General features: G+C 39.5%; 1 protein-coding gene across 9 annotated transcripts in view; it reads right to left on the bottom strand.

Moving 5' to 3' along the window:
* Nucleotides 1-1260: 1260 nt before the first annotated feature.
* RAI14 (retinoic acid induced 14) overlaps nucleotides 1261-12702 on the bottom strand; it is an 85792-nt gene continuing 74350 nt past the window's right edge. For 2 of the 9 annotated variants that reach the window (XM_014953968.1, XM_014953969.1), the window contains exons 9-18: nucleotides 11686-11864; nucleotides 11008-11036; nucleotides 9960-10046; nucleotides 9235-9321; nucleotides 8426-8486; nucleotides 7969-8087; nucleotides 5942-7468; nucleotides 4996-5145; nucleotides 3550-3615; nucleotides 1261-3291 (exon numbers count right to left, since the gene is read on the bottom strand). In XM_014953968.1, coding sequence (XP_014809454.1) covers nucleotides 3214-3291; nucleotides 3550-3615; nucleotides 4996-5145; nucleotides 5942-7468; nucleotides 7969-8087; nucleotides 8426-8486; nucleotides 9235-9321; nucleotides 9960-10046; nucleotides 11008-11036; nucleotides 11686-11864 — 2383 coding nt within the window. In that variant the 3' untranslated portion in view covers nucleotides 1261-3213. The remainder of the gene's footprint in view (nucleotides 3292-3549; nucleotides 3616-4995; nucleotides 5146-5941; nucleotides 7469-7968; nucleotides 8088-8425; nucleotides 8487-9234; nucleotides 9322-9959; nucleotides 10047-11007; nucleotides 11037-11685; nucleotides 11865-12702) is intronic. The other 7 variants (XM_014953970.1, XM_014953971.1, XM_014953972.1 and 4 more) reach the window with 7 other exon arrangements.

The raw sequence follows: 12702 nt of genomic DNA, 5'->3' as shown, positions 1-12702 counted from the left end.
TTAGTGCAGATTGAAAAAGTTTTCTCCTCCCAAACCTCAACGCACTGGCAGTCCTCTGGCGGTGTGAGGGGGCATGGAGAAGAGCCGCTGTGCTGCAGCTGAGCAGCCTGACCGAACCATCCCCACTGCACACAAACTGCAGCCCTGAGCCTGGTCAGGGGATTGTCCATCCCCAGTACTCGTGCACGTAGTGGGGAGGGGGAAAGAAATCAGCTCCAAACACGCTGCCCAGGAGAAGACCAGTGCTGTGTCCCCATTCCTCGCACAGGAGGCCAGAAGCAAATAACCACCAGAGCAGTGAGTGATGCTTGGGAAGCACTTCTACTCAAAATGTGGCGACAAGCTGCTTTGAAGGCAAAATGCAGGACTGCCACAGGTCTGCCCCTAAAAATAAACCCCAAACTGTTAATGCAAGAGAGCTGGCATCCAGCCACCCGGGAGGAAAACAAAGGGCGATTCCGATGGGAGGTGCCGGGCAGCTGGTCTGTTGCTGTCACTGCCAGGTGACCTCACCAGGAGCAGGCTCTGCACACCAGCCTGCCAGCAGCCCTATTCGAAGGAAAGCCAGGATGGAGCAGCTCGTGGAGAATCTCTACGAGAGGCTGAAGAGCTACTCGACCCCCAGGATGTAACCAAAAGAGATGCTGTTCCTGCCGTTTGTGTCTTCCGCCTTCAGAGAGGAAAATATTATTGGCAAGAAGTTACTAAAAAAACTAGTTTCTCAAATAAACCTGAGGAGAGGGAGCGATAAGAGGCAATGGGGCTGACTGTGTGACTACTGCTGAGTTTAAAGAGAAGTATACACATCCATATATCCATAGACATATATATATAATTTCACTGTAGTTCAGTGGGCGAAGGGCTAAGTGATAGAGAGCCGCAGTTTTGAAAAACTGTTGGACCCTACCAGTCTGTGCTACTGCTCTGAGGTAGTTTTAAACTTATTTGGAATATATCCAGCGGGGAATGGGGAGCCTGCATGGCCTCTAGCAGGACGCCTGTGTGAGAAATGGTTCTGAACTTACCCATCAGAAAGAAGCCATAATCTGCAAAACTGGTTGTATGGGGTTTGGAGTGGATTCTCTTCTACCTCACAGATCAGGAAAGTTAATAATCAAGTTGTAATTTCAGGGAGGAAAACCCAGTACATCTGACAGCTAACCGAGCATGAGATGTAGAATGTATTTGCACTGTGTTAAAACAGTGTAGTGAGATTTCCCTCAATACAAAAAGTAAATGAAGACACAAAAAGAACAAAAATGAAAAAATTGGAAATAGTTTATTTGCTGCATAAGGAAACTTCTCGTAAATTACATATAAAGAAACTTGCTATGCTGTAGTATATAATTTTCAATATTCCACAAAGATAATTGTAATAAATATACAAACCAAAACAAAGTAGAAGACTAAATCCATCAGGCAACCTACAAAATGGTTCATCAAGTTTTGTACTTTGCAGCATTAGCATGCTTTAAACCTTGTTGTTCATTTTTGAAGTGCTGCAGCAAAATTCTTTTCACATTTCTTTGGAGCATTTTCAAAACCATCTAACTGCAAAATACTGATCAAAATTAGCAGGCATTAGTTAAACCACCCAAGAAAAGTAACACCAAGGTCTAACTGATGCAAAGGTGTGATTTTTTTTTTTCTTTTTGCTTTTAAAATCCATTTTAGTTTTGCCAGGGTTAGGAATTATCTGATGTAAGTGCACTAGGAGTCCAGTCAGCCTGAGGTACTGCTGACTCTTGTCATATCACGACTCTATATAAACTTCATAGATTATATAGCTCTGGAAGATTTCTCTATTAGAGACATATCCCCTAACTAGAATAAAACAAATACCATAGTGAAGCTGCAGGCTAGTTAGAATGGTTGTACCCTCAAGTGCAGTGTGTGCTTAGAAACATTTTCCCATAGTTTCATGCTATACCACATCAGGCATTTTTATTTGACTTTAAAAGTGCTGATAAAAGGCTTTACTGATCCCCGTAGCTGCTAGAAAAAACATGTAGAAATTTTTGACACCTTTTGCTCTTCTCTGCCTATCATTTCTACATTTTTGAAACAGCAGGCTGAATTGCATTTTACACTTCACTGCTCTGGACGACACTGACAGACAGGTCTATTATTCCGTACAGATCTTTTACAAACAGGAAACACTTCACTATGCTTCACTACTACTGAATACCTGGGGGTATAAAAAGCAACTCTCTAAAACACGATTACCTAAAAATATTTGTTAATAAGCTTAATGCAAACATTATGTAGAAAAAATGGTTTAGTTACAAAAAAATTCATTAGAGGGCCAATAAAAATATACTGAAGAGAAGATCTTTACAAAAGTGAGGTTAGGAAGTATGAGGCATTGACATTCACTGTAAACATCCCGTGTTCACTAGAATCCCTTGTCTAAAGTATATGTTCTGGTTTTGTTCCTGAGCTTCATGGCCAACACTTGCATAGATAGCTAAACCTATGGTAAAGGGTTGTTTATACAGATGGTTCTGTACTGCTTTGTACAGAACTTAAAAAGATTTTACTTTTTGAAATAGTTTCATTCCGCTACCAGGGAGTTCAAGGAAACTATGAAGGATGGTATGATTTTCGTGTACTCAGTGCATTGGATGGGCTGGCACAGCTACCTTACGGTGTGTTAATCTTAAATAATATTATACTAAGAAGTGTAGCTGTTTGATGGTCTGGCTTAGCATAAATATCTATTTCTGCTCACTGCTGCAAGGCTCACTTCTGCTCTGCCAAAGACTGCACGTGGCAAAACGTCAAGACTCTTGAGTGCTACAACATCAAGCAGCAAAGTTAATCCCCAATAAAAAGATGCAGCTTATAAACAGTACAGAAGACCTTATGGAGAATTTTACCTTTACTCAGGCAACACGAGTGCTTTCCTTTAAATTAACCTCCCTCTATTGGAGGAAGCTAGAAAGTACTTTCAGGGTAAACATGACATGGAGTGGCCTAAGTTAAAAGTCTGAAGAACATACTTGCATTTGGGATAGGAAAAGCGGGCGTGTGTTCGTTTACTGCACACGCAAATGCACGTGGGAAGTGGGAGAGACAAACAAATCCACCTCACAAACAGCACAATAACACAAAAGCAGCAAATTGCCAATTTTAAATCTTACGTTAAGGCAAATCTAAATAAACACCCATAACGGGATTAATAAAAATGGGAGTTTTCCTTGGCTTTTTTCTTTACTTTTTCTGCGATTGGCTTTTACACATCGATAAAATTTGCTTAAGCACTTTCTGAACATCTTCATCCATTTGACCCTAGACAAGGGGAGAAAGAAGAAAAGATGATTGAATTCAAGCATCAGCCTGTACATTAAGAAAATTTACGTGCTATTTTTGAGTTATAGCAATTAGATCAATTTCCCAAAGGGAAGCAGTGTTAAATTTCTGCTTAAAAAGTTGTACCTTTGGGGTAGGATGTCTTAGATAAAACATGAGAACTTCTTAATAGATCTGCAGAATAAACATCTTCCATTAAAATACCAACACTTTGTGACTGACAATACGCAACCGTACCTGCACGGCATAGAGAAGATGCATCCTGTAAACTGAGACGATTTCCTGATGCTGTTTCTTCGTCTCCTACAAAACAGTTAAGCAGAAATTGACAGAGCATTCAGAACTGTTGAATTCAGAACTCCCCAACTAGATTTAGAGGGCTCTGGGGAATTGGAAGCCATAGGCTTAATCATGCATGGAAAACCAGCTCAGACCGTACTGTGTCACTGGCCATCCCAAACATAATGTGATTGGAAGGACAGTCCATGGAAACACTTTAATTCTACCTATCCCAGTAAAAAAGCTGGTGAGATGACTTAAGTTGTCAGAAGCACTGAGCTGCAAGATGTGGAATGAGCACTTACTCTGCTTCTGACCTCAGACTTGGTGGACTGGGATAAGAAACAGCCTTTACTCTGATAGCATTCGGTGTTTAACTGTCTCCTACTTATTTCTCCCCACTACAAGGGAATTTTTCTGGCCCATATGCATATTGGCTCTTCCTTCCGTCTGCTGGGGAAGGCAGAAAGCAGACAGCAGGTAAGCCATTTAGCATGTCAGGCTGGGAATTCTCCTTTCAGGGTTACTCCAGAGCCCTCAACAAAGTCCTCCGTGGGCAGTACCTTCATTTCAGCCTCAGCAGTGAATTAAAGTGCTCCTTTGGTCAGGCAAGGTCTTGGAAATAGTAATTATGACTCAACCCAGACTAGAAGGCTGGATCTTTCATGCACAAACAAATAAAAAAAAAAAAATTTTTAAGCAGTTCGGAATTTCAGAGAATAAACTGTGCTCGTGTAAACAGATGGGTTTGTTTGATTTGAAACTTCCTGCCTTCAGTGACTAGTTTCTTCCAGAAAGTGACACTTATTTTAGCTTTAAAAAAACCCAGAAACAGAATTATAGAATGGTTAGAGTTGGAAGGGACCTTAAAGATCATCGAGTTCCAACCCCCCTGCCATGGGCAGGGACACCTCTCACTAGAGCAGGTTGCTCAAAGCCCCATCCAGCCTGGCCTTGAACACTTCCAGGGATGGGGCATCCACAAATTCTCCAGGCAACCTGTTCCAGTGTCTCACCACCCTCACAGTAAATACTTCAGCTGATGAAAGCTCTTGAGAAAGCACCCAAATCACACTGGCTATATTTTTCACAAATCAGGGTCTCAGCAGCAGGTCTGATCACTGCATTCCACTACAAGTACAGGAACTTTGCTCCACTATTAATATGAGGACATACACTGAGAAAAACAGCTTCCTTTAGTTAGACTATTTCTAAAGAGCAATTTGTGATTTGCAGATTCCTAGATGCTTCAGAGAAGCAGGGAAATTACAGAATTTCTGGATGAAAATTCATTTCCTTGTACTCATTGAGTGTGCTCCATTTTAAATAAGGCAGTGTGAAGAATGGCATGCGTATCTTTGGAGAACTGGGAATAATGGTGGGTTTACAAATTATCACACTTACAGTCAGTTGGTTTTGCAATTGCTTCACTTGTTGCTGTAATGCCTCCAGCTGCTGGCTTTGTCTTTTTGGGGCACTGGTCGAGTAGGAAAGCTGAGAAAGGCTGTTTAATGCTTCTTTTAATTTGCTAACTTCCTTGGACATTTCACTGATCTAGGGAGGCAAAAAACAGGCTTTTATGAAAAGCTGCAAGGCATATTGTATTCTTGTGGGTCTCATCTTGGGGTTATTCATGACTTAAATTTAAGGAATGGGAAAAACCAAGATGTAAATAAACAGAGTTGAGACAAACAGAGATGCCATATAAACAAAAGATTACAATGCTTGTCTATTACCCCTCCTAGCTAACCAATTCAAATGCATTCCTTGCTCTGAAAGCCAGCAATATTTGCAAATAAGGACTGCATTTACCACCTTTACAAGTACTGCTGCTAAACATGAGACAGAAACATACTAAACATAGGCCAGCTAGTCACAGCTAGCAACATACACGGATTTTTTTGAAGAAATTTGCACATATGGTAGCTGCTGAGGAAAAACAGTCAAGTCACGCTGAAGTTGAGATGATACAGTAAAATTAGAGTAGTGAATTTTTTGCTCCTTTCTGTCCATTTGTTTTCTTGTCTCTCATGAAATCTCTTCTTGCTGTAAGTCCCACTTCTTTGACTTCAGTTGTGTAAATAGTTTGAACCCAACCTAAGAAGAACTTAAAAGAGCTAAATAGAAAGAAAGATCATGCATATCTTCTCCACAGGGGAAGGAAACCAACTGTAAAGCTAAACATATCGAAAACTTCTTTGACTTTGATATCTGAATTTTTAGATGGACAAATACAAAAGTTACTCCACTCTGTGACACCTGACACAATGTCATCTATTAGGTCACCCATGCACCCCGGTTTTACAGTCTGAACTCATTTAATACCCCTCCACCGTAGTGAATCACTAACCTTTTTATCTTTATCCTCCTCTTGTTTTGATGAGCTTTCAGAACATTTTTTCATTTCAAGAAGATCTTCTTGAGCTTGATGGTACTTTTGGTGAAGACTAGTCACCTCCCTTTCCTTTGCTTCAAGGAGAGTATGCATACCTTCCTTCTCTTCTTTCAAGTGCAAAACTTCATTTCGCAGTTGCATAGCATCTAAGGACATATTTTCCTTCTCTTGGATTACATTCTTCAGTTTCGATGACAAAACACTAACTTCACCCTCCAGTGATGACTGGAGCTTTTCATATGCAGCTTTGGGTACCATTGCTTCATTCATCGCAGCTTTTTCTTCCAGTAATTCCTTCTGTAAGTTTCTTACTTCACTTTCCTTGTTGGTAAGCAGTGCTTTAAGCTCATTTATTTCTTCCTCCATTTCCTTTACAGTATTTCTGAGTGCATTCATCACCTGATGATGTTCAGTAATTGGCAAAGAGTTTTGTTTCTGAGCGTCTAACAGGTGTTTTAGCTCTTCTGCTTCATCTAATACCTTTGTGTACAGGGATTTCATTTCTGATAACTCATTCTCTGCTTTGTACTTCAAAGAATTTGTTACCTGCATCAGTTTCTCATGTTCATCTCTGGGAACGTAGTCCAAAGCTATATCATCTACAGTTTTTCTCTTCCTATAGTCTTCAAGCTCTGTTTGTGCTTCTTTGTACATGAGAGACAATTCACTGAGTTGTCTGTTGAGCTCATCTATCATTCTGTGCATCCCATCTTTCATTTCTCCAGCTTCAGCACTAGATTCCAACTGTGTCTGATTTGTGAGCTTGTCCTGTAGCCTTTTAATTTCCTCTTGCCCTTCTTTGTACCTCTCAATCAACAGTGCTTTCTCTTGATTAATGTTATCAATAACTGAACAATAAGAATTCTTCATTTCCTCACATTCTTCCACAGACAATGTGCTTGCCACGTTCTGCTCTCTTTCTTCAAACTTTTTCTGTAGCTCTCTCACTTTCTCTTTTTGTCTTTCACTTTCCTCCAGTGCTCTCTTCAATTCTTGCTTAAGCATTTCAACTTCTCCATATGTAACCTTCAGCCTACTCAGATCAGAACTGGTTTCCTCACTTTCAGAGGAAACAAGACCCAGCTTCATTTGCCTTTGTGCATTCAAAGCCTCTTTCACAGCTTCCTCATACCTGTTTTGAGTTTCTTGGAACTTCAGATTAAGGTCAGAACCATTTTCTGAAATGTCTGTGCTATTTAAATTATCTGCTTCTGGGACTCTAGACTGGACCTGAGCTTCTACGTGCTTTCTTTTGGCTTCAGAACTCTCTGATTTCCTCTGCACATCCTTTAAGTCTTCCTGGTGATACTTCATTTTTACTTCACTGGGGCTTGTCAACTTTTCTTGAATTTGGGTGGCATTTAACGTAGCCTTCAGCTCCTGAGCCGAGAACTCATTTTGTCTATCTGCTGTTTGCTCAAGCTCTGTTTGGGTGGAATGATAAGATTCTGTGGTTGAATCCACTTCTTTAGGTGCTCTTTCCTGTGCAAAAAAGAAACCCAAACGATTGCACAATAAAAATAACCATATTTTTTAGAATAATCAAGAAAATCTTGCCACATCCTACAGAGACAAGCAATTAAAGCCCCATGGAAGGAAGTTTTAGAAAAATTCAAAACCCAGCTGCTCCCATTTAGTCATCTACAGCAAGAGAAAGCAGTAAGTGCCAAGCTCCTCTCAAAGTCTGGGCTGATCTCCATAAGCTAATAATCAAAGCTATGCAAATTAAAATTCTGCTAACACAACTGTTAACAACATCTTTTAGAATGTGGTTATCATAATAAACAAAGTTATTCAGTAATTTATGGGAAAAGTGAGAAGATCAAAACACTGGTTTAATCCTTTGGGGCAGAGTGTTTCCATGATCTTACCACCCACAACCTCATTAAATTATCTTCACAGTACACCTCTTTAAAACGGTAAGCAGATCTTTGTTCTGCTAGCAGATTAAGAGAGCACTAGAACAGCACAAAAAATGACACCTGTAATTTGTCCTGCAGCTCCTTATTGTGCAGTGTCAAAGAAGCAATTTTTGCTTGCATCAACAGTAGTAGATCTTGCTGGTCAGCTTCAGAACTCACATCCAATAAACTATCAGCACCTTTGGAGAAAAACAAGGATTCAAAAGGTTTCAAAAAGCTGAAATGCTAGCTAGTTAGTTATTCTAGCCTTTCAATTTAAAAAGTTTGTTCCCATGACCACTAATTGTAGGGAGCAAGCAAACTGTACCAAAAAACTCTTTCCCCAAAAATGTGTTAGATCACCAATACAAACAGGAAGTTTTGGTGGGGAGCTGCTAGTGAAATTACAAAACATTACTCCCAATACTTATTGTGTCTTACACTCTAAGTGGAAAAGCACAGAGGATTTCAGAGCTGATTTCAACATTTCACACCACCTAAACAAATATGAAAATAAGGATTAAGTGCTATTGTTTACCTGTTGTGCTGTCACTCAGTCTGTCTTTATTATCTCGATGCAAGGAGCTGAATTCTTCCTGCTGAGACACCAAAAAAAAAAGCTTTCATAGGAAGCAGATGTAAGGTTGGACAGTTGACCAAAGAGAAGCATAGACAGTGCAGATCTTACTGGACAAAACCTGGTAAGGTGGGTTTCTTTTATTTCTGGGGTCTTATTAAGCTGTAGCACGTGGCTAGTATTTCAAAATCTGCTAAAGTCAATGAAGTTCCATTGTCCGATTCTTGTTAAATAGTAATGAAATATGGGCAACTATCTCATAGATAGTTTGGAAGGCTGCAGCCCCTGTGACAAGTAGCAATATATTGTCACGTATTAAAAAATGAAAATCTCCAATACCATAAGGTAAACATCATATGGAACACAGTTAACCATTTCCTTGATGTCTGTTGGTGAAAGGGTCTGTACCTTTTGTACTGCACAATGCCATGCACTTGGCTGGTATTGTGAGTTCTCACAGCACACAATGCCATGCACTTGGCTGGTATAGTGAGTTCTCACAGCACTAATACTTACTTTCATAACCATAGTCTTAAGTACTGACTAATTTATGACTACTTGTACTTAAATATTGAGTAAACATTAAAAGTAATCCACACTCGCACTTTAAATTACATTGAAATAGATTTGGATCCCTTTTTGTTCCCAAAACTCAGCTAATTAAGTTCACAAGAGACTCTGCATTCAGCAAAATAGATTATTAATCAAAACACATTATTACCATACTATACCTACCTTCCCTATGCTTCAAAAGAACAGAAAACTGATACCTTGCACACCTGATCAGCAAAGAAAGCCTGCCCTTTTCCAGTCATGGGAGTTGAAGTTGATGAGTGTGGAGAGGACAAATCACTAAGCTGCAAAAGATTTTACATAAATAAGTATGTATACATATCTGTACATAAAAGAACCTCTCTAACAAGTGCCCATATGCATGTGTATATACACACACACTACAGAGTACTTTTACCTGCAGTAACATAAGTCACAACTCTAGGTTAGTTTCAAAGAACAGATCTAATTATTCAGTGCTCTTCTGGATCAGTACTGCATAGGCAGTGTAGCCATAATACAGGCAGCATTCCAGTTCAACATTAAACCTAATGGTTAAATTGCATTTTGATACTATTAAAGTATTTTACTTTCATGTGTATATACGCATATAATAATGTGTACATATATATGTATAATTAAAATATATATAAGTATTCACTTATGGAAGTTGGCAAAAACTGAGACACCTTCAACTTTAGATGGAAGGAGCAATTATACAGTAAAATTCATAAAGTTTTACCTTAGACCATGCTGTATTTCAAGCAACTTTGCTTAGTTAACCTAACCAACATGTGCTATCATGGTGTCATCCTAACATCAGGAAACGCATTCACGGCAAGACATAAAATAACAGTGACAGAGCAATTCCAGCCCACATCATTCACATAATGTTCAAAATGCTTTTCATCCCCTGAAAGCATCTCAAAATTGGTCGTTTTACCTGAACAGGACTGATAGGAGGTGGTGGGGCTTTGCGTTTTTTTGGAGTTCCACTTCTTTCTGAACTTAATTTAGAGCCTTGATCATGCTGAAAGTTTCACCAGCCAGAAAAGGTAGGTTTGTTAGTTTGGTTAGTAAAGTCCGAGCAAGTTGTTTTATAAATAAATAAATAAATAGATAAATAAAATCCCACATTAATACCAACTTTAGCAGCTCATGCAGTGCCTTATTTTTTTTCTATTTAAAGACTACATCTCTACTAACAAAAAGATATATTAAACATGCCTGACAATAAGAATCTGCCCCCTTTTAATCCATGCTTCAGTGAAAACAAACAAGATTTAGTGAAAAAGCAGAAGCTGACAATAGGTTTAGCACTAGTGATCCTGGATAATTCCATTCATTCATAGACCAGTCATGCCATTCTTAACAGCTACCACCTATTCTCTCCACAAACTTCTGCCTGAGCTCTCTGAAAAACCGACCTCTCCACTCAGAGAAGGAATAAACCGATGCATTGTGCCCTTGTCCACTTTCCAGCCACCAGCAGGTCTACAAGGTCTACTTGCTCACCAAGATATGATACTTAATGAAAAACGTAAGAAGCTAATTTAATTGCCTACACCTGCTGGGATTCTCACAGGTGCGGGTCTCCAATAAGATGTAACAGGGATGACCTTCAATTATGTGTTTTGGAAACTGGGAACTTTTCTAGATCATCTCTTCAACACTTTGAAGAGTTAGGGAGCCCAAAAGCCAAGCTCCTGCATTACACATGAGTGGCATACCTTACCAGGCTCACACGTGCACACACACCCTCCCTTCCTCTTCTCACTGGCTGCTGTTACAAAGAGAATCTAAGCCTAAAAGCAATGCTCCTGAAACATGTTTCTTAAATAACCAACAAAAAATTTTCACATTACAGAGTGCAATGGCAGCACATCTCACAGTGACACTTATTAGTGCTTCTGGTCATGACAATTACTGTCTTTTCTTAAAGTTACAAGTCTATGTAGCCTGAGTAGTTTTATAACCAAAAAGAGAAATACCTGCTTCGCCTTTGTTGGTGACTTTGTATCTGTGAAGCAGAAAAGAAGTGGAATTAAAGAAGTTATCAAATAAAAGTTATTTGCCATTCCTAACCCATCTCTCAGCTCTACTTCCCATACCATAAATACTTTGTTTGATTTTTTAATTCCTGTCTGAAATCTGAGAAATGTACTTTCTCTGCTGCTTTTTGGGTTTCATATTGAGATAAAAATTGAAGGATTGTCACAGTTCTTAATTTACTATAATCTCGCACTGTTCTAGCACATTAGCTTCCTTCTTTAGAAACCTGTCTTAGTTTGACCATAAAAACTTCTGCCTGCATTAGTTCCTAATCCAATCCCTGTATTGAGGAGCTTTTTGTTTCACTTACTCTTTCACATAATAAAAAGGGATCTATTCCAAACTGTATGCAAGACTTCATGATGCTGCTACATCAGCTTACCTTAACTTTCTCCAAAACAGCCCTTTTGTCCTACTCAGTGCTTTATTCCATGCTAAATATTACCATCTATGGCAAAGACCACATTTTCCTCCTTTTGGGAAGCTTCAGCCGGACCATCGTGAAGATGGCTTTTGCAACTTTTCAGGCTACCTTATCAAGTAAATTTGTTCATTGCTAAACATACACATAGCCAGTTCAAGAAGTGACAAACTGTAGATTGGCATCTCTTACATACCCACATCCTGAGATAACTTAGATGACAGGAGATTCTGGATCCCTGTATTCTCGGAGAGCTTGGAGTAATGCAGGGCATTCTGTCCAAAGACATCTACCAAACTGACATCTGCACCTTTCCTAAGGAAGGCTTCCACCGTGTTAAGGTTACCAGCTTCACAAGCCACCATCAAAGCAGTTCTGGACAAAACAAACAAAACACACATGAAGTAAGTGTCAAGAGTGTACTCTTTAAGCAGCAAGTCACTTTTTCAGGGAAAAAAAAAGTGTGACAGTTATTGCTCAATGAAGTCCAAGATTTTATCAGCATGTGTATTGACACATACACATAACTGTTGTTTCTCCCTACAAACACCTGCCTGCCCCTCCTCCTCTTCCCTGTAGTCCCCAGCTGGACCTTCTGCAAAGACCTGGCATGGTCGGCACAGATGTCCAAACATTTCTTAAAACAGGTTCATGAGGCTAAGACAACAGTCACAGATAGAAATGGCTGTTGGATAAAATTAGACTATCAAAACTCTCTGACACACTCCAATTACAGCTCTGCAAGTGGTGGTAAAACATGAAAGCATTTGTCATTGCTGCTCCCCTTCACATGTTGCTTTTAAATCAAAACAGACAAACAGATTTCAACCAAAAAGCCAAATAAATCTCAAAGCTCTGCAGTAAGACTGAGATGGGCTTGACCTCAAATCATGCATGACCTACTCTCAGTTAAAAAAATAAAATAAATAATCCATTAGAGCACAATCAATTCCTCCTCCAACACAGGGCAGCTAAACAGTGCCAGACCCTAGAGTAAGGGTAGCATACAGGAGGAGTGCTTTCCTAACAGGCTGTATCTGTTTTTCTCAATTACTTGAAGGGGTGGTAAGAGACATACAGAATAATTACAAACACCCAGAAAACCCCACCTTTCAAGCATGCTCTAATATTGCTTTCCTGCTTGGGCATAATTCTCCCTTCTCAACATGAAAACATGCCTTACGGGTTGGCCAAACTGGTTGGCAAACACATT

This window comes from Calidris pugnax, unplaced genomic scaffold (assembly GCF_001431845.1).
Source record: "Calidris pugnax isolate Ruff unplaced genomic scaffold, ASM143184v1 scaffold178, whole genome shotgun sequence".
Lineage (NCBI taxonomy): Eukaryota > Metazoa > Chordata > Aves > Charadriiformes > Scolopacidae > Calidris > Calidris pugnax.
Note: the sequence above shows the minus strand (reverse complement) of the source record. Positions and strands in the feature narration are given on the sequence as shown.